Here is a 22973-nt window from a genome sequence, read left to right on the forward strand (position 1 = left end):
GTTCAGAAAATATCACCCCAGAACTGAAGCAGGCGAGTCTTCTCCGCGTTTACGACCGTAAACGTGTTCCTTGCAAACTTTAAGTTATCACATTGCCTTTAGACCGTAAATTATCACAGGATTCTAATATGTACCTCCTGAAATTGGTAATTCTCTGCAAAAGCATTCTGCAACTCAAATTATAATGAATACATCTGTTAATTTAGCTAATCAGCAGTTATACTAACTACCTGCAAAAGAGGGAATAAGAACCGTTGGATTATGAGCAAAAAAAAAAGGTAACACTGATGCTTTTTTGATGGTACAACTCATTATAAATAGGTTACTATAAAATAATTGCAGGAGAAACAACAGCAGTGTATATGGCCATTACTGATTGATAATACACAAGATAATACAGCTAAGGGATGCCTGTTTAAAATATTTTTTGTAGATGCAATATTAAGAGCCTATGTCTAAACTCATCCTTTCATCTTGCTTGATATGGATGCATTAACTTGGGCACTATTAAGTTTGTGATCACAGTATTGCCTATATTTCATGCAAGATTTTACTGGAACTATCACTCCATTTAGATACACTCAGAAAACTTGTGCAGCAGTTTGTTACCATTTTATTCTCATGATGACAAGTTCTTGGTCTGAATCTCAGTCTAAAACCAGTCTTGTCTGCAATGTCCCTATAGCTATCAGAAAGCTCCAGAGCAAGAGACAAAAACCTGCAATGAAGGAGACAAGAATCTTAAATTGCTCGAGGCCGGTGCTGCCTGCATTCCACTTTTTCCCTGTCAATTCATGCATCAACTTTTCAACTGAAACAGGTTATATTTAACACCAACCATCTTAGCTGAGTCCACGTGGTGTGAATTCACAACACAGTTAAAGAAGCAAACAAATACATCATACATGGTTTGATATTAGAGCACACCAGAAATATGCTACTGAGATGCCCAATGGGGTTGTCCAGGGATGATTCACCCCGTGACCTCTGGTGAGCCAAGGGCAGTGCCCTTCTCCAAAGCAGAGGAGCAGCTTCTCATTACTGCGTTGGTGGGTCTGTAGTTGTTTTCCTGTACACAAATCAATAAATTATCTCTAAAAATATCTGTGTCACAGCGTTTCTGTATTCTTGCAATGGGGAGCTACAGCTCTGAGATGGACCTACTGTCTCATTAACAGGGGGAAATATGGTCAAATCCCCCAGATGAATCAAAGCAAAGTGGCAGGAACAGAAGAAATAAGGTATGACATGTTCTATTGCTGCAGCTTCTAGAAAGTAACTACTCTTTCCATAATCACGTTGTCAGTGTATTTCCAAGACTAGTTTTTAAAGCAGAGCCTCATTAGACCAGTCTGGACTTTAATACACATCTATTTACTTTATCAATGGCGTTTGAAGCAGCCTTCAAAGTCACTTCCTTAAAACAGGCTTTCCATCCGCTAATTAAACCTTAACAATCCCTTGTAATGAGCAACACATTTTTTCCTGAAAATGTGTATGTCTAAGGTGGTTGCTCATGTCAGCACTGAAAGGAGAGGTCAGTTCTGAAGGATCCTCCATCACAAACATCTCAGAACAGTAAAGTCACTGAAGGGCACCTGAAGCAGAAAAATTCTCATTAAATCATAGAATGGTTTGGGTTGGAAGGAACCTTGAAGATTATCTTGTTCTGATCTCCCTGCCATGGGCAGGGACACCTTCCACTATCCCAGGTTACTCAAAGACCCATCCAACTGGGCCTTGAACACTTCCAGGGATGGGGCAGGCACAATTTTTCTAGGCAATCTGTGCCAGAGCCTCACCATCCTCACAGTAAAGAATTTCTTCCTAACCTCTAATCTAAACCTGCCCTCTGTCAGTTTAAAGCCATTCTCCTTGGCCCTATCCCATACCCTTGTCCAAAGTCCCTCTTCAGCTCTCTTGGAGTCCCTTTAGGTACTGGAAGGGGGTGTAAGGTCTCCCCAGAGCCTTCTCTCCTCCAGGTTGAAAAACCTCGACTCTCTCAGCCTGTCTCCATAGCAGAGGTGCTCCAGCTCTCTGAGTATCAATGTGGTTTCCTCTGGACCTGCTCCAACAGATCAACATCCTTCTTATGTTAAGGACCCCAGAGCTGGATGCAGTACTCCAGGTGGGGTCTCACCAGAGCGGAGTAGAGGGGGGGAATCACCTCCCTTGACATGCTGCCCACGCTGCTTTGGATGCAGCCCAGAACACGGTTGGATTTCTGGCCTGCAAAGACACATGGCTGGGTCATGTTGACTTTCTCATCAACCAACATCCCCAAGTCCTTCTCCCCGGAGCTACTCTTAATCTATTCTCCACTCAGGCTGTACCTGTACTTGGGACTGCTCCCACCCATGTGCAGGACCTTTCCTCACAGTCTTGTCACCTTCTAGTAAATTAGTCCCTTGTCAGGAAAATGACAGCTATACAGCAATAGAAAAGTTTGTAAAGCTTTTCATTTACTTTTAGAAATTTTGTCTACTGTCAAGCAACAGTAACATCCTCACCCTGTTTTACTCGAGTGTCCTATCTCAGGGGCGTCTTCCACATCACACCTCAATTAAGTTTAAATAACAACTATATTCATTATTTCTAAAGGCTCCTTTTCTCTTTCCCGTATGAATGTTTTCTGAGTAAGTTAGTCCACTGAAGCTGGTATAAAAAGGCTATTGTAATTAGTGTAATATCTTTTCAAGATGAAACCATAAAAAAATGCAGCTTCAGACAGCTGTCATCTCTTTGGCCATTCTGCTTATTATTCACAGACAAATTCTGATATCTTCTGCATATTACACAGTACATCTACATGCAATTTCAGTGAAAGCACTCATGGAACAAGATCTGTAAGTATCTATCTCAGAATCTAGCTGAGAGAAAGAATGGAGCTTGAATGTCATTTCAGACCTAATTTGTCCTCAGCAGAGTCATTGTTCTAAATAGGTACACATAAACACACTCTGTTTTTCTTTAGAAATAATTTCTACGAATTCAATGTCCTTATATAATTGGCTGGATATGACAGTCACTGAAAACTAAAATCCTCTTTTTTACATGACAGTCAGGGTATGGACAGAAAAGAGAAATCTAAAAATGGATGCTCCAAGGAACAGCCAGACTGATTATCTTCAGTGGTAAAAGGGTAATTGCTGTTACATGGTAAAAAAGAAACTAAGCTAATTCATATGAATACTCTTTGGAGAAGGAGCACTTACTGGCTAAAGACACTGGCACATTATGTTAGCCAATTACTGTGTGGAGTGGTGATGATACCTCGAATGCAAGCTCGTTTACAGGATGCCTGAATATTGCAGAAAAGCATCTGTTCTAACACCTGGGGTTCTTCCACTGATGGCACAGATTCCCCTAGAAAAACCCACAGACTGACAGAATCATACAAGGCAATTTAGAACAGAAGGGACCTCTGAAGATCCAATGCCTGCTCTAAGCAGGACAGACCTCAAAGTTAGAAAATGTTGCTCAAGACCTTATTCAGTTGAGTTTCCAGTGCCTCCAAGGAATCTAAGAGTCCCTTCCAGGCAACCTTTCACTCCAGCCTATGACTGTTATCCTCTGTTATTTCACTGTGCACCTCTGGGAAGTGTGGCTCCACCCTCCCTGTGAAATCCACACTAGGCACTTCCCCAGGCTGAACAAGTCCAAATCCCCACCCTCACCTCACATGTCATTTCAAAAATACCTCCAAAGACCCCCCCTTCATGGTGAAGAATGAGAGGATCAGAAGTCCTCCAGTGTCGAGGTTTCCAAGCTGAAGAGACCCTGCAAGGCACGTGACAAACACCTCCCTTGACTGCTCCCTGACATTTCCCAGCACCTCCTCATGCACACAAGTTGCTCCTGAAGAGCTCAAGTAGCAAGGCAGTTTTATCAAAGTTTCCTTTACTCAACACTTCTATAGATAAAATACAGAATCGCTGAAAATCCAGCAGCTCCTTTTTCAGACACAATATGGTCAGTTGGCAGCTTGGCTTCAGCTGCCCCCTCCATGGAGATCATTCCCCTTGTTCATACAAAACATCTTTAAAAATCTTCTTCCATGGGATTCATCTGAGAACTCATTTCCCTGAGACCCCACTCATCTTCAATAATACCTAGCAGACTGGCTCTATCACTGCATGTAATTATGAAAACCAAAGCTGTTACAAAAGCCACAGTTAATTACAAAAAGTGAACGTGGCACTGAAACAATTTTTGCTTAAACCTACCAAGGTATGAGATGTTTTTCATGATTACACCAGAACAGCACATAGCCTTTGTAATTATTGGAGGGCACTCCACAGAGTTAAAATAAGTGTGATATTCTTCTCTTATACTTCTAATTCTGTCAGAGTAACATTAATACAAAGTTCATGCACCTACTAGAGCATAAAGATTACCATACCTTCACACAGAGGCTGAGGAATACAATTTACAGATTTGAAAACCTTGTGGAAAGGTTTGTGGTCAAAACCTAGTTAAAGATATTTACTCATTTGAGTTTTAGTTTAAAACACATTTCTTCTTTCAGATACATCCCACATACTGTCAGAACTTTTATTTCGTTTCCTTTGTTTCCAGATTATATAAGAAATTCACTTCATCTTTAAAGAATAGCTTCTACCTTTGTGAAGGAGTAAATTATTATGTCAAGTTTCCTCAGCATACCTGTATAGCAATTTTTTTTTCAATAAAAATAACCTTTTGTTAAAGGTTTCATTAGAATTCCCAGGAGACTGATAACAGCCACATCTCCAGCCATCTGCAGGCACCACTACAGACTCTGATCACATACTCTGAACAGTGACATTCTTCTCAACACTTCTGTTCAGACAATGGGATCACTGTAATTTTTAAGTGCTTAATTACGCCAAGGGCAGGAGCCCAAAGCATTTACCCATGCTGAACTTCTCCAACAGTCTTAATGAAAATCAGGCCTCAGGCAAGTCATTAGTAAAATTTAAAATCATGGGGAAATTATCCTTTCCATTTTTAGCACCATGAATGGATTACTTCATAGAGGCCTATAGATAATTCTTTTAAAGCCCACATGCTTCAGCTTTAGGCAGAAGAGCATGTTAGTGAAGGTACTTGAACATCCAGCATAAATCTCCTCCTCTACTTCAAACAAACAATCGTGTTAGTGGTACTTTAATGCCCAGCACAGAAAAACTGTACAATGGATCCACTTCCCAAAACACTCTTATTTTATAAAGTACTTCAGTAAGTTTCCAAATTATCTACTGTAAAAGAGCAAAGACCCTACTTAAATGCCACACTCCAACACCGGAGGCTGGACAGAGGAAGCTCACCCCGTGACTGCAAACCGTGTCCACACGCCTCAGTCTGTCCTGGCACACCCTGTCTCACTGAGTCTGGCACCAGCACACAGGGGGTCCAGCGGTGGGTCTTCCACCTGCAACGGGATAAGGTGAATAGGTAAGTGGTTAAAACTAGAAAACACGTCCAGGCAAAAAACCTCAGTTACTAATGACGATTTGCTATAGAGACTTAAGGAAAAACAAGTAAAAAAGCTGCAATTCCTCTTGAAATAAGTAGATGCCAGGTTCACTTTCTAGAAAGCCACATCCTCTTCCAACAATATTTCCCTTTCTCATTTTTGCAGGGCATGGTTCAAAGCTACACAAAATACACAGAAAGTATCTCCAGTGGGCTTTGAAATCAGGCTCTCCTCCTGCCAGCCTGTTCTCATGCAACTGATTGTGTTCCCAGCCTGCTTCCTATGCTCATGCATAGCCAAGAACACCAGGAAGCAGCTTTCCATGGCACAGTGGAGTGGTGTGAACCTGCCTGGCAGCACCTCCAGCTCCCCGCTCTACTCCCAGACCATCTCCCATGGGATGTGTGGGCTGGAGATTTATATGCAAAGGTACAATGCTTTTCTATTTACTAATATTGCATAATAACAGATGGGCCACAGAATTTTAATGAGGAGAGGTGAGTAATTGCCCTATTGTACTGTTTGTCTAATCAGTATTTTTTTAAGTGTGTATTATTCACTGGTGTGAGAAGACCAGGGGAAAAGAAGAGTTTCTGCAATAAGCATACAATCATGATTAAGGTAGTCGAGGGCTTGTGGTCTCAAAACAGCTCCCATTTATTTTTAGATACAGTGAGGGGGGAGTTGCCAGTAACACCTTCCTTACACACATCGTACCCTGAGGTTGCTATTTCTAGAAGTTGTGTCTATTGCTGCTTGTTCTGATGATGCCAGACCTGCTGAAATCCCCAGTTTGAACTCTACTTTTATACATTTTGCAAGGCACATTATTTGTTTTAACTCTGCATTTTCCAGTATTGCGTTATTTTCTGGTGAAAATTGTGCAGGACAATGGCACAAAAGTCATTTCTGGAGAAGTGGACACCCATCAGAGGCTGGATCCAAACTGATAGTTTTTACCTATACACTGGACAGATGGGAATATCTTCACATTCTCTTTCCTCATACAAGGTGTCTGGGCATGCCTGGCCCCCGTTGGCAGAATCCTGGACGATAATCCTGTACCGAGACTGCTTAACTGCAGTGGCATTGCCTGTAAAACAAACAAAAAAGTTGCCTTTCAGACACAGCTGGCACCCCAAGTTAGTGATCTAGCTGATCTTGGTTATAAACATGCTTTGTGTTCCATTTATATTTTGAAATTGCGAGCACTCTGGCTCTATCCAAGCAGGGAAGGAATGGTACATTGGATCAAAAGCTACCTTTACTTGCTTTAAAGCTACCAGAGATTTGGCAGAACAGCACGTGGAAGGTTGATAAATCAACAGCCTAAGAGATGCATCAAAAAACGTCTATTTAACAGAACATCAAATCAAAGAAGAAAATAAATAAATAAGAAAATGAATACCTTAAAGGGAGAAAAGAATAAACCCCAAAGAAACAAACTGTCCTAATGGAAGGGGTTTTTCCTGAAAACACATCCTTGTGGTCTCAGGCTGCTAACAGTAACTCATTTTTATGGCTCTAGAAATTACAGATGATAACTTCCTGATAGGAAAACCATTGCAACCAAGAGAGGCTAACTCTCTGCTTAACCCGAGTTGATGCAAGATCAGTCCATCTAGAAACACAGTTCACAAAATCCACAGAACAGAATGCAGCAGGAAAGACAAGGACAAGGCTTAGCTGTGTATCTCTACAGCTAAACCAAATACAATCCTTGGCTGTGTAGGTGGTAAGTACAAACTGAGAGCTGGTTTAACCACTGTCTGTGGCATTAGTACTTCTTTGGGTACTGTATTCATACTTCAAAAACAGATGCTAGAAAACTAAAAAAGTATCTCAGCAGAACTCCATAAAGGATGCCACACCAGGTAAACATCTTGAAATAGTGGACTTCATCAGATTTGTCCAAAAGGGGAAAGCAGTGTGCCAATTAGCCCATCATAAATATTACTTTTGCAGCTCAGGATAAGGGTAAAGCTGCAGCAGCAAGATTACAATGCATTACAGTAGAAGGAAAACTTAGAAAAAGTCACACAATGAACACAAAGTACGAGTCCACTAAAAATGCTGGCTTTAAATAAAAGCCTCCACTGGGACATGTGCCATCACTGTGAGATCACTGCAAAGGAACTTTGGGCCTGCCTTGAGGCTGCTCACCATGGCTGCTGCCCTGGGACAGGATAAGCACGTCCAGGGTGATCCCTCTCCTGCATCTTTCACAACCACTACCTGAGGCAGCTCTACAGCTTCCTACAGTCTCCTTTCAGATGCCTGATTCAGTGCCTGTAAAGCCTCACAAAGAGCCTTTTCTTAAAATCTAGCCCAAGTCATCACTCCTGTAAAATAAGCTAAACTTGTTCTATCTTCTGTCCACTGCATGAAAGAAAGTTTATCCTGTCACCTGATGCACAACCTCCATGAACTTGCAAGGGCTTGTATCTACTCTTAAGTCTTCCGCTCTCTAAACTAACCAAACCCAGTTCTTCATAAGTCCTTCTCAATTACCTCTCACTGCTCTCTTTCTTTCAACACTGTGCCCAAGGAATCCCACCTGTAGCCTCATCAGGGCAAAGCACAGTCACACCTTTGGTGTGTCACAAACAACATGACCGTGAGTTTGATGGGCCCAGGATGAGTTTTAGCATTTCAAATTGTCGACTTTCATGCATTTTGTAGTCCATTGTATCTCCAGAGGTGCCTGAGGCAGTAGTGATGTTTTCACTTCCCATTCTGTCTTTGTGCAATCAGTTTTTACTTCCCAAATCACATTTTGAGAATTTTCTCAATTATTCCCATATAACTCAAAATATTGTCTACTATGTTTGCTACCTCTTTCCGCTCTGCACCATCTACTGGTGTTATTATTCAAGCACACAAGCTGTTAAGACAAATATCACAGGGAACTGGGGCCAGGAGGACTCAGTTCATGTTCCAGTGTTATCCCAAACAGAGGACAACTATCAGCTGACTGACTGAAAGCAGCTTTGCAGAGGACATGGGAGTCCTGATGGACAAGGTCACCATGAGGCAGCAATGTGCCCTTGCAGCAAAGAAGGGCCACAGCATCCTGGGTTGCGTTAGGAGGCGAATCATCCATGAGGGACGTGATCCTTCCCCTCTGCTCAGCCCTGGTGAGACAACTGGGTGCTGCACCCAGTTCTGGGCTCCCCAGCAGCATCTGACTGGAGCATCTGACACACAAGAAGAGATCAGGAAAGCTGGGACTCTTCAGCCTGGAAAGGCAGCTCACAGGATTTTATCAATGTGTATCAATAAGCAATGGCAGACAGGAAAGGAGACAGTTTTCACAGTGATATCCACTGCAAGATTTTTCAAGCAGCTGAGTATCCATTTAAGAGGGATTTAATTCAAGGCACCATTCCTCAGCTTCCTGATAAAAGTTTAATGTGTTAAAAATCTACCACTTCCCTTAATTAGAACAGCTACGCTGTCAAAAAAAAAGATTAAATTTATTGGGCACAATTTGTTCTCAATAAATCCCTATTGGCCAGGTTATTGGAATCTGAATCTTTAAATGTTTATATCTTGAATAATAACTTGTTCTCGTGGCTTTTCACATAATGAAGTGAGGAAGAGTAATCTACAGTTTTCTTGACCTTTCTCTTTGAGGAGGTGGGGGTGAGAGAGAGAGAGAGTGTTGGGTTTGGTTTATCTTGGTACAACTGAGATTTAGTTAATTCCTTAAGACTTAAGAATTTCTCACCCAGAAGACAGACACTAAATGCTCTGGCATTACTTTATTTCTTCCTTCTTATTCACACAGCCCCACTGACATAGGAATATGTACTCAGTGGAAATACTTACTCTTTAGTCCATTCTTCTCCTGGCTGCAGACAAGAAACAATAGCAGCAATTGCACATTCCCCTTGTAGTGTTTCTCTCTCAGAAAGCAGTGGACATATATTTAATTCAGTTTCCCTATTAATCCCTTTATGTAATTCTTGTTATCTAATATCCACTAGCTTAGTTTGCATTCTCAATTTCTTCTTTCTAATCTTTGTGAAACAATTTGACAATCCAAAAAGAAACAAGATCCTAAACAACTCTGATGATAAGATAAGAAAGGGTTTCTCTAGCTGTGTGTGACAGTTTCTCTTCATTTTTTGAAGTCTGAACTTGCAAGTCATATACACGTCTCGCTCCCCTGTGCTACTGGCTTGCTGTTAGCACAGTTTCAGGATAGAAATTACAGTCCAGTAGGGCTTCAGTTCTTTGTAGAGGCTTTCTTGGCAGCTTCCAGGTCTTCTATACTCCTGCCTGCATAGAAAATGTTCCCAAGAGGTGCAGCTACCAATCCTTGCAGTTTGTTGAAGTCTGTCTTTTTTTTTTTTAATGTCTTGCTGATATTGCCATCCTTCCCTCTAAGAATCGTGAACTCTATCACTTTGTGACGATTTTCATTCAAATTATCTACCACCATTAGAATCTTAGCCATTTCCTTACTATTAATCAGCACCAAATCTAAATGAGCTTCCCACAGTAATTTTCTCCACCTCGAGAAACTAAATTATCCTCAACATTTATTGCACGTTACTCAAATCCCATTTTCAAAATTGAATTTCCTCACTGGCTTTTCTATAGTGTTCCTCACAAATGTTAATGAGCATAATTTTTATATTTCATTTAGAATTGCTATAGCCTGATTTTTCCAGAGTATTAGCATAGTGTAGGACTGTCCTTTTACAGCTGAGTTTCAGCTGATTTTAAGCATGGCTATGACTGTTTGCCCTCCTAAAAAAAAAAAAGTCAAGCCTCAAGATCACTAGGACCATCTTAACTTCTATGTCCTTGACTCTGCAACTCAGATAATGCTGTTTGAGAATTTCAGGGGTGCCTTCTCCACCTCCCTGTGCCATCAGCCTCCATTCTCCTCCCTTACACACTGGGTCATTCAACTCCTTTTACCAATCCATTCTTCTCATTCCTCCCTGGATCTTGCATCTCTCATTCCTCTGTGTTTCATTCCTGGTACTCTGCCCAGTGCTCAGAGAGGTGCACAACCATTCTCAGGTGAGGGACAAAATCCTTGTTCACTCCTGCAACATGTGCTATATCTGCTCCAGCTTCTACAAGAAACATCCAGCTTCAGACTCTGCTCCTGACCACATGGAAAGGCAGGGTCTGGTCAGCACAAGGCTCTGCACACACAAATAAGGACAGATTTTCACAGGATTCTGAGAATTTAGTCACTAACATCAGAGCTCTCTCCAGTACTTCTGTACAGATAAGAGCTTTTGAAGGGGTAAGACTTTAGCTTTGACCAACTCTGGCTGGGTGTTTGTTTATGAGGACTGAAATGGCAGACTGTGGACTGTCTGACACAAGGTAGAAGTCATTGGAATTTCTTATCATGGCACACCATGCATTTTATCCACTTTTACCCCATCTCGTTTCAAATCTGATTTAAGGCACGGGGAAAGAAATAGGACAGTTAATACCCAACATTTCATGTAAACTTGCTTAGAGAATTAAGCAACTGTGAAATTTCTAACCTTCCTCCTGGAGAACCAATGCTCAGAAGAGGAGAGGTACTTACAGGTACCATCTATTTTCAGGAGGAAGATGAAAAACGTTATTTATTGTTAGTTGTTTGCTTTTCTTGTTAATCTCTCTGTTTTAAATCTGTGCTGACAGACCAGAGAGTACCTCATCCATGCTGAAAGCAGTTACCTCTCCAGGCCACCTTAGCCACCCTAAAGCAGGTAACAGAGGAAAATCTACATGCTGCTCATTCAGAGCAATTCATACTCTGAAGCCACCCTATTGATTCTTTGATTGTTGTTTTGATCCATCCTCAAAGACCCATTAAAACAGATAACATTATAGGAGACTGCAGTAGACAGTTGTCACCTTTAAGTATCTGAAATGGCAGAGAATCAATAACTTGCAACAACCTCCCTGTTCCTGCCTCCCCAACAGGTGCTTGGATTCAATGGCACTTCTTTGGTGAATTATGTTGTCCGTCCATCTGTTGTTGCCCTGAGTTCATTGCTGTCTCCTCTTCTGAGGTAGGGGAGAATCTTTTGCCAGAAAACAGACGGTTGTCTGATGACATTTAAATGTAGGGAAAAATGTCAGCTTTTTTATTGTTAGATAGAAAAATGGGATGTATTTTCTCAGATAAACTACAAACAGCTCAACTGGTAAAAGTTCTGTGTAAACCTGATTTAGTGATTACATGTTTGTCTAAGTTCTAATCTTATGCTGGTACACAATTAATTTTAAATCTGCCAGGTAATACCTGTTCCTGCTTGATCTGCTTAGTAATTCACCATCTGTATATTGCTTTTATTAAATACAACTTTTCTATAAAAAAACAATACCCCTCACAACTCACGTATGTATAGTGGCTTTGAAATTTCATTATTGTGCTGAGGTTTTAATTGTGCAATGCAAATTAAAAAAAAAAAATCTTGCAATGCAGCCATATCAGTAACAGATTTAGCAAAAAGCAAACTCCCCCATCTAAGAAGTTTTAATTTAGAATTATATTAAAATGATAATGCTGCCAAGGAGGTTAAATAATTAATTTCATCTCATTTTAATTGTAGACTATTATTTAATAAACAAAGTAATTTACCAGGTAATTTATTCAACTTCTTCATAGGCAGCTCATTTAAAGTCTAAAAATAAATTGCTAATTAAAACAGGATTCACTGTTTTAGAAAGCAACTCATTTTCCTGTAAAATCTAACAAGGACTATGCTACAGCATCCACTGAGAATCTCTGAAGGGCAAGGAGACTACTAACAATAATGAAATATTCTGATAACTGAGAAGACTTTCATCTGAACAATTAATGAAACACATAAATTTGTCACAGAACCCAACACTAGATCATTATAAAGAAACCTTGCTGAACATTTCTTGTCCCAGCCAACTAGATCAAAGAAACGTAAGGTCCTTGAAAAACCACAAAGCACAGGAGTTACTTGCACAACCTTGTACGTACACCTAGGTTGGTCAAGAGAAAAACACCTCATATAATGAAGCAATTCCATGTATAGTCATATAACACTGGGACCTTGGAGTTCTGACTTTGAAGGCAGAAACCCAGAAGGAATTTATTCCAGGCAGAGAGAATCTACATCTCCAAATCTGTTCATGAGGATCCCACTTGCACAAGATCAGCGTCAACTCAAAGTCAATCGAAGAACTCAAGTCCAAAACTCACGCACATGAATGCCCTAAAAGTTATTAGACTGGTGTGAACTACAACTACCACATGTTTCTAGGCCAATTCTCTAATTTTTCCCCAAATTTTGACCTCTTAAAGGCTTACCAGGCTGACATGCTGTTGGACAGGGAGTCCACTCACTGAAAGGTGTAACAACACAGTCCTTCTTGCAGGGGAGGAGACACGGCCGCACGGCCTCGGGTCGGACGGACTCTGGACATCTATTGATCCAAACGCAAAGACAAAATGGAGTAAAAAATTAAAACTATGGAGAAAGACCTTCTTCTCAAGACTTTCACAGGGCTGTGAGCATAGTACCATGCCAAAGGTATCCCTCCTGGTCACAGCACAACTCATTTTTCTTCTCCTTTGCTCTCACATAGCAATTTAGTACATTTCAAGGGTGAAAAAAAAAATAAATGTTTCAAAAATTGTGGAGCTCAGCTTGATGACTACAGGACAAAGGTAGCTTTGTCTATGACAACAAAAATACAAAGCTCACTGGAGCAAAACAGACATATTTATTACCAAAGAAACTGAGTAGTTATGTTTATAAAGTAGCCCAGTTTTAGCACAACATGCAACAGCTTTTAAACCACTTGCAACTGGCTCTAAGGACTGATGTGATATTCCTTCACTCTCAATCCCTAGGAAACACAAAAATAACTTCAAGTGATCTTTAATTGAGGCCTTGATTGTTATGTTAAAAGTTGCACAACACAGTACAGTAAGAAGAGCTCTGTGAATTTCTTCATTCATTTTTAACTCTTAAATGAAAAACGTCACACATACTTTAACAAAAATTTCAGACACAGTTAATACATAAGTTAATTATATTAATTAGTTAATATATAAAAACTCAAAAAGCGTAAAAGGGACAATTTTCTGGGATCAGGCAGATCTTGCATATCAAGTAGGTGAACAGGAAGGAAATGATTCCTTTTTATTTTTATTGGTTTCTATTAAAAAAAAATCACTCAAAAATACTTAGCAATGCATGCAACCCAAAATGATCCCATTTGGAAGAGGAATATCCCACTAATCCCTACTAGAGGAAAGAAAAAAATCTAAAAATCATGATTCTGCTACTTAAGTGTTTACTTACCCCCTTTAGTTCCATTTCCCCTTACATCATCTCACAAGTGGAGGGGGCAAACAACTATTTGAGACATTATATAGCTCTATAAACAATATGTCTAATTAGGTAAAATCAGAGCATATCAGTGTATTCAAGATCTAAATGAATACTAGATTTCTTTCCTTTTATTTAATTAATCTCATTAACCTCAAGAATTTTAATTAACTTTACTGAAATCAACACAGTCTGCTTATAAGAATAGGATTGTTTTGAGAGCTACAGTAAGAAATGAAACTCAGTTGTAAGTCTCTAGACTCATTAATGGTGCAAAAATAATTAGCAATGTCTTGATTTTTCTATACAAGGGAAAACATCTGTGCTACTTATTTTCCTCATTTAGTAAAGCAAAGCAAAATTCAGGATATTTGTACTGCAGAACATATAATTTTGTTGTTGTGTTGCTATCACATTATAGAAGCCATATATACCAAATGAACAATATAAATCACACATATGGTTCTGCCTCATTGGGGTGCAAATATAATGCAAAATCTATTTACTTTTTCTGTTTTATTAGAGCACTGCTAATAACGTATTGATGAACGTTATATTCAGATGTACTTTACATTTCCCTCACACCTTGTCCTTCAGGAAAAGTATTTGCAGAAAACCGTAAATTAGAATAACAGAGGAGCTACAGCAAAAAAATCTCCACCGCTAAAAGCATGCATTTGGCTTGGATTTACATGGAAAGCTAAAAAGGGGGTGGCTATTTGGTTTTGTTATATATTAGGACCCCTTTCCTAGTAGTGATGGAGTAGCACCTGGAGAATTAGTCCTGAAACAAAATTATTTTCAACGCCGCAGATTCCATACACTGAAAATGCCTTTACCTGTCATGTGTTGTATAAGTGATCACTAATAGCCCTCCTTTAAATACCTTTTAGGTGTGACCTGGCCAGAACTGCTCTTCATGCAGAAGACTTTCCTTGTCTGTATTCCCACTCCACAAGTGGCTTCTCCGCTCCAGTTGATGGTGGAGTTGAGCGCGGTCACCAGCACGTCTTCGGAGCAGGAGCTCCAGGGAGACGTTTCCCAGAAGAAATGCACACATGGATGATCGTTACAGGCACGATGTTCCTGCAGGGCTCGGTCAGGGGGACAGGCTTTTCCACCTGGAAAGGGTCAAGAGAACACCAGATTTTATCTTATGGTACATGGCAAAAGGAAGACAAGGAAAGATAAACAAAAATGTCAGTTTTGTCTAATATCTTTTCTTTTTTTCCCATTAAAATAAATAAATAAAGCGTAAAGAAAGCTGTTGACCTTTATGGCTGCAATAACAACCTTCTAAAATATTGTTTCCCCATTAAACTAGCCTTGCATAAAATTGTATTCCAATGCATAATGGAAACAGAAATAGGCAAAGAATATTTCTGAGTTACCTTATTGATAACTCCTACACACAGCCAAGTTAATTCCACTTAAATGCCAGTATCACTCAGCAAACATGCAATTAGGTTTTAAGACAAATTAAGCATTATTTTTATGTTCATTCTCCTTGCTAATTTCCCAAGGAGGAATGTCTCTATCTCGTATTTGGACTCTATTCACGTGTTGCCTTAAAGATTGGAGCTCTTGAGATGCTGAACAGTAATGACAGAGGAATGCATCAAATGATACCCACATCTGAAAATCAAGGAGGGGAAACTTGAAAGACAGGTTTTGAGTATGAAGCCTTTACTTTTCTGAAGTACCATCCTTCAAATGCGTGTCCAAAGATTTTGCTAAGCTGCTGCACTTTGTCAGCAACCAGTGATAAATCCACAAAGTACACGAGTTTGAACAGCCTCCCCAGAAAGTATAACACTCCAGCCAGCAGCCTGAATTTATCCCATAAAAGCAGGAGATATTTGTAGCTCAAAAGCTATGGAGTAATGCAGTGAAATTTAACAGTAAGCATTGCCATTTTTGGAAGAAAGAAGTAAAAATTACTAAAATGGAAACTATTCTCTTCCAGGAGGGAGAATCTGGCAACTTGGGACATTGCCAAAGTGCTGAAGATTTTGAAAGAACTGAAGAGTGGGGCCAGATATCAGGAGGTTCAGAGCACCTTTAAACCCTACTAAAATGAGCAGGAGATGAAGGTATATTGCTCCTCGAAGGGATGCCTATTGCCTTGCAGGACTGACCCTCCCGAAATAAGGTATGACCCCAAGCAGCCACAATGAACAGCAGTGAGAAAGGGAAGAGAGAGAAAAATTACTTGACATGCTGATTTGGATAATCATGTCACATTACCATTTATCTTTTCATGAAAATGGACTGTTCCACCCACTGTTCAGTCTCAGAAATGTTTAGTATGATGATGGAGTAGAAAATGCCCCAGGTAACTTATTTCCTGAAGATTTTGACTTGGCAGGAAAAATGCAGACCAACTACTGTTCTTGTGTGTATGAGCACAAGTTCAAAAAAAAAAAAAGGCACAGCAAGTAAATGGCAAAATGTTTGGTGCATTAGGGAAAAAAATAAAAATCAAAAGAAAATATCTAACTTAAATTTTGAACTTCCCAGGGGAAAAAATAAGGTGCCTTTTTTTAAAAAATACCCATGTTAAGGAAGCTCTCCTAAACAACAGAGAGTAGTAACGAGGCAGTTTTAACTTAATTAGAAATACCACAAGGTCCATCCAACCTGGCATTGTGTCTGCAACACCACAAGCAGGAGATACTCTTTACAGAAAGTAAAAAAACCTGACCACTTTCTGCAGTACATTGATAACTTTTGCACAAGGAAAGCAGGACAGGACTCCTCTGCCTGGCCATTCCAGTAGCCATTTATAGACTTTTTATGGACATGATGTTCATCAGTTCCTCTAACTCATTTTACACCTGCTGAGAATGCCTGCTCCACAATCTCCTCTTGTACCAACTTTCAGAAGTTTGCTGCACAATCATTTATCTTTGAAAACCTGCTTTAAATCAAGTAAAATAAAGTCCATCTAGTTTCATCAACAGCTTCCTGGTTATCATATTCTGGGAGCTGGTGAAGAGCTTGGAGAAAATGACCCAAGGGTTTGAAGTGAAGTCAGCCTGTGAGATGGTGTCCAGAAGCCCTCAGACAGCAGAGCCACAGCCAACACTGCCTCCACTGACAGAGGACAAACGAAATGGTCCTTGCAAAGGTATCACAGCTTTGTAGAGTTGGTGGCCCAGCTCTGAGCTGGGTATGAAAGAGGCAGAGAAAGCAGGTAACTTAACGCTGCCTCACTATTGCAGTGATAATGGCATTAAATCCACTTTCACTCTCCAAAATTTCAGTTACTGTCTCTACACAGATGTGTGACTCTGCATAGCAAACCATCACACCCATTGCTAAAGATGCACAGAAAAAGTCGGGGTGTTTCATTTTAATAGTTAATTATTCCTTCCTGAGATATTTAAAGCATTCAGTTAAAAGTAGGACATTTTTAGTTTGGTGTCTTGCAGGTTGAGATTACTGTGCTTCTGTACTTCCAGAATTCACTTCTTCACAACTTCACTGTCATAATTCCAAGTTTATCTGTTATTTGCATTTCATTACTTCCATGGAAAATATGAAGCCAACTGTATTTTTCATTTTAATTATTCTCTAGCTCACAGACTGGTTTAGTAGTAGTTATTATCATTCAATTAACAATTATTTTCATCCTGAAAAGTCCAAGTTTTCTTAACAAGTGCTTATAAGGATGTTTATGTGAATATAGAGCTTTCACATGAGTAAGGGTTGGCAAGATCAAGTCCTTACATTGTCCCAGAAACAGCAGGTGGCTTTACTGACAATTTGCAAAATAGCACTTAACAGAGCTTGTCCTAAACTAGATTTGCATCTGGAAGTGTTTTGTTGCTGCATTAACCACACATAGTTCTGGCAATAGCAGGTATTTTGTGTCAACAACGCTTTAGTCTGTTGGACCTCTTCACATTTTATGAATTTTTATGCACTTCATTCAAGACCTTTCAAATCCTGGGTGATAAACCAACACATAAATTAATTACCATATGCGTAACTGTAGCTAGAAGACTAAAGTTCTAATAGAAAATAGTTTGTGTAAATAGCTGTATCACTGATGTTAATATGCAAAAAAACAGATACAAGATGCGTCCATGAAGATCCAGAGGAAATCACATATATTCATCAATAGCTATTTACTTGCTACAACAGAAAAACAAGGTCAATAGGTCTGCATTAATAAAATAACATAAAGAGCCCCCTTTCCACTTTCTCATTTTTCACAGTTCACTGTTTTAAAATTATTACTACAATATTCCTAGATAAAGACACTCACAGGATGAGTCTGTGTCATGCAGCAATTTTATTGGTAGAGGATGCAGCTCTCCTGAAACAAATTCACACCCAGACTGGCCCTCAATAGACAGCAATTCAGAGGCTGAAGTAAATAATTTTGAACTGTGACAGAATTTCTTTAAGTGACACATTAACTCCAGCCCATAAAGATCTCTTACACCCCAGGTATGATGCATGGACAAGCATTAACTATTATTCCTCACTGCTGTGGAACTGGGACTAGCTCTGATCTAAACACAGTTTGGCTGAGGAATGGAAGTCAACTCATTAAGGGAACAAACAGTGGTTAATCCAAAAGTGTTCACCACTCACCCTCAGCTGGAAGGGCCAAGATGGACCTGCTCCTGCTTTGAGTGCCCTCCGCATTTTTACTGGAGCACGAGTGGGAACAGGGGGACCACGGGGACCACTCGCTGATGACACAGTCCATGGCACAAGGGATTTCACAAGCCACAACTTCAGGACGGGGCAGCTCTGAGCAGAGGTGATGTGGCACTTCTTCACCTGGAGCAAAAGGAAAAAGACATGTGGAGAGAGGCACGGCTTGGTTCAATATCCACAGTCTGCATCAAACAGACTAACTTTATGTCAAACACTCGCCTGGCCATGGAGGAATATACTACAAAAGAGAATGTGGTTAGGCTTCAGGCTTGAAAGGGTAGTACTTGAACAACTAACTTAAATATTTATTCAGAAAAGCAAAGAAGAAAGAAACGTGTTTCAAGGTTGGTGTGTGACATCTTGGCTGCAGTCCACTTTATGAAGCAGGCAAGCAAAAGGAATGAGATAATTCACAGATTCACAGAATTCAATCAGAAATAATGACAGTGCCCTGTATTTTCTAGCAATCTCTACCTACAGAACCTATTTTCCACAATATAAATCGTGCAGGTACCCAAAGAAGTCAGATTTCTTTTTCCTGTAGATCAGAGAAGTATCTGATAGACGTTTTTGTCCTTCCCCTGCAACCTCATCAGAATGAACCACTCTTATTTCTGACTCTTGCTTCTCACCCAAAAACTAGGAGATCCAAAATTATGAATCAGTTGGACCACCCACATTCAAGGGAGAAATACTTTCTGTTGGAGATGAGCCAAGGGACCTGGACCAAAGCACACCTCCTGATGAGAAGCATCTTTCCAAAAGCCCTTTCAACAAGAAGGTAGGACACTGGGGACTGGTGGAGAAAAACCTATCAACCAAAACAACCACTGGTAGAATGAGCAGCAAAAGAAAGCACACGAGAGATGTCATGTGGAATACAACAGAGAACTATTGTTTTTAAAAAAGGAAAATAAAATACACTTTTATTTTTTAAAATAATATGGAAGAAGTCCAGAAATTTTAGTAATCACATAGAATTTACGAGGATGTCATAATTCACAAAAAGGTCATAAAATATAACTCTTTCAGTACTGAATTACATCTAATATCTTACAAATATATTTTAAGCAATGAACAGTCATGATTGACTTTGTTCTATTGCTTAGTATTTCTGTATCCTGATTTTTCAGACATACATATATATGAAATTTCTGGAAGCTCAACTCCACCTGTTTATAAACAACAAGGTCACACCGAACGTTACCTCCTCTTTTACCCTCATAATAGTTACAAAGCTCTCCTTTGAGGTTTCTTTAATTATGAACCTAGGAAAAAAAAACATAATGACTATTCAGGCTCAACTATAGGTAAGAAAAAATAAAATTAAATTTATAATGGCAACAACTGGCTCTTTCACCTCACACTACAGGAACAGGCTCCAGAACAAGGCGGCCCAGGATGCAATTATAAGTGGGAGGGTAGAAAACTGCTGGCCCCACATATACAAGTGAGTAAATAAGAGAGGCAGGCTGTGAGCACATAAAGCTGTCAGCAGCACGGTGGTATTATCTGCAGTTGCATTCCTAAATGAAGACAGGCTCATCACCCTCGAGGCACAAATAAAACTTTTCAAGCGTATTATGAGAAGGAGCGTCGGATCCAGCATGCAATCAGACTGCAAGATATGGTTAAAAATACTTTATTTTTATACTCCCTTTCCTTTGTACACACCTCTGCTCACCAGGAAAGGCTCAATATGCCCAGTCTCTGCACTATACTCCCCACACACAGCCCCCATCCCTCAGAACTGCAACTGGCACCCCTGCAAACCAAGCTCAATCCCTCATTCCCTTTGACTAGCCCGGATCAGCACTGCTGCTTTGGATGCTCACATAATACTGAGAACTATCTTCACAGAAAAACAATGTAAAAACACCAAATAAACCTGTAAGCCTTATTCCAGCTGTCTTCCTGAGTTACTTCAGTGTCAAAATCCCTGCTAACGTTTTGACAGCTTGTCTGTACAGCAGCAGATAACAGCAGGACGTCCTGGGAAGGCATGATTTTTTGAGTCAATGGTACAGTAGCATCAAGAGATTATATGCTTTGGTGAAGTGGGGTGAAACATCTGTCCTCCTCTCCTATCACTGACACTGACAGGGAAGCACGTGGACAGCCAGTAACAGGCTTCTGATCCAGAAGGGATGGAAATGGGACACTGGTACTGCAAGTCTCCCACCCCTCCATCCATAACGCAGGTTATCTCTGTTGCATCAGGACTTTATGCAAAGAGAGCACCGTGAAGTTCACCAAATTCTGAATTTAACCCAATTTTTCCACCAGACTGTGCTACAGATGTAAGAATCAGAGAAAAACCTACTTGTTGAAAGCCAGGAGAGCCTCTCCATTGATTTAATCTGACTTTACAAAACCCAAGCCACTCCATTCAAAAGATAGGTCCCCTTTGGGGTGGCTTCCTCCAGGTGCCACATATTTTGGAGTAACCACCCTGTGGGGAAGGGAAGCAAAGGAGCAAAACACACTTTCACCTTCTTCCCTTTGTGACTTCTTTTCACACTGGATTTACAGCAGGTGACAGCAACAGCAACACTGCAAACAGAGGCTGCAATTCACAGCTCCTCGGCAAGGAAAGGAAGCTTTGTGTTTTTTCATAAAGAGTTTACCACCAGGTGCATGGAGGTACAATTCAACACTCACTTTGATTTACTTTATAGCTCCACTCGCTGTGTTCAGGTTTAATTACTGCCTTCTATTACTGCAGAAGGGGAATGTTCTCCTGTACCAGCCGCCTGGCTGAGAATTCTTAGAAAACTACTGCATACTACAAAGGGAGGCAATAATATTTCTTTTTCCATGAAAAATACTAGTACAGGATAAAGCTGAAGTGTGCTTTATACATTGTCACAGATTTACAGGGAATATTAAATTCTCCAGAGCTTCCAAACTGTCCACCCAGTACTTTGAAGGTGTAATTCTTATCTCAGATATGCTGAATAATCTTTCCAGATATTTCTATAATCTTTACACACACAAGTCTGTTCTATGGGGCTGGATGGGATCCACCCAAATGTACTGAGGGAGCTGGCAAAAGGGCTCATTAGACATTCTCCATCATTTACCAGAAGTTCTGGCTATCTGGGAAAGTACCAGGTAACTGGAGGTTAGCAAATGTGACACTCAGCTACAAAAAGGGCTGGAGGAGGATCCAGGGATCTTTAAGCCTGCAGCCTGACCTTGGTACCAGGGAAACTCATGGAGCAGATTATCTTGAGTGCCATCACACAGCATGTACAGGACAACCAGGGGAATCATCCCCAGCCAGAGTGGTTTTATGAAAAGCAGGTCCTACTTGATTAAACTGACCTTATTCTATGACAAGGTGACCAACCTATTGGATGAGGGAAAGGTTGTGGATGTGTCTAACTGGACTTTATCAAAGCCTTTGACACCACTCCCCACAGCATTCTCCTGCAGAAACTGGTTGCTCATGGCTTGGATGGATGCACTGTGCACTGGGTAAAAAACTGGCTGGACATCCAGGCCCAGATAGTGGTGGGGAATGGAATTACATCCACCTGAGGCCAGTCACCAGTGGGGTGTCCCAGGGCTCGGTACTGGGGTCAGTCCTGATTGATAACCTGGACAAGGGGATTGAGTGCACCCCAGTAAGTTTGACACCAAGCTGGGTGGGAGTGTTGATCTGCTGGATGGTAGGAAGGCTCTGCAGAGGGATCTGGGCAGGCTGGATAGAGTGGTTGGAAGCTGCCTGATGGAAAAGGACCTGAGGATGTTGGTCAGCAGCTGGCTGAGAGCAAGAACATAACTACCTGCCATCACCAGCGAGGCACAACTTCTGAACTGCCTGAGGTAGAATAATTGAAACAGCACCCTCAGCATCCCAGGAGCCAAAGTGATCCCTCTCACACGCTCTTTATTTCATGCCTTAAGCACAAATTGTTCTCAGCCTTGCTGAATGCTTGCTTTCCTAAAAGAAGCTATAGTTAAGAAAAATGCTACAGTTTTCTATTCAAAATGTTTTATTGCAAACATCCTGAACAACTCTAATGGCATTTTTTAAACTGATTGCCCTGTACTTGAATAGTTTAGTGATTATACAGCTAAATACTCAAGATATACTCACCAGATAGCCTTTTATAGGAAAGATTTAATCCATATTCTTCCAAGTCAGGAGGTAATAATTACAAAAGAGAAGACAAGCATGACATTTTTGTAAATATATTTGCTAACAAAGTTGCTCATTACCTAATGTACCAGTCCCTCATTTGAATTCTTTAACAAGGCAACAGAGAAGTTACGTGGAAAAGTACCATTCTGAGTAGAATTTTTAATTCACCTAAAAGCAAACTAAATTCTTCCCAACAGCAGAAACAAAATAACGAATTACCTAAACCCCCCCTTGAACTAAAGAGCTTGGTCTCATTTCCAGCAACTCAATTTTTTTCTCATTGCCTTTTCCATTCCAGAAGGAGAAGCCACTCCCATGGTCCTGAATAACGCACTCCATGTTGAGGCACTGAACC

General features: G+C 40.4%; 1 protein-coding gene across 5 annotated transcripts in view; it reads right to left on the reverse strand.

Moving 5' to 3' along the window:
• THSD7B (thrombospondin type 1 domain containing 7B) overlaps positions 1-22973 on the reverse strand; it is a 309626-nt gene that overhangs the window by 122433 nt on the left and 164220 nt on the right. For all 5 annotated transcript variants that reach the window (XM_027695950.1, XM_027695952.1, XM_027695951.1 and 2 more), the window contains 5 exons: positions 18400-18591; positions 14681-14915; positions 12768-12883; positions 6419-6551; positions 5310-5413 (listed from right to left, as the gene is read on the reverse strand). In XM_027695950.1, coding sequence (XP_027551751.1) covers positions 5310-5413; positions 6419-6551; positions 12768-12883; positions 14681-14915; positions 18400-18591 — 780 coding nt within the window. The remainder of the gene's footprint in view (positions 1-5309; positions 5414-6418; positions 6552-12767; positions 12884-14680; positions 14916-18399; positions 18592-22973) is intronic.

This window comes from Neopelma chrysocephalum, unplaced genomic scaffold (genome assembly GCF_003984885.1).
Source record: "Neopelma chrysocephalum unplaced genomic scaffold, ASM398488v2 Primary Assembly neopelma1_103b, whole genome shotgun sequence".
NCBI classification, from domain to species: domain Eukaryota; kingdom Metazoa; phylum Chordata; class Aves; order Passeriformes; family Pipridae; genus Neopelma; species Neopelma chrysocephalum.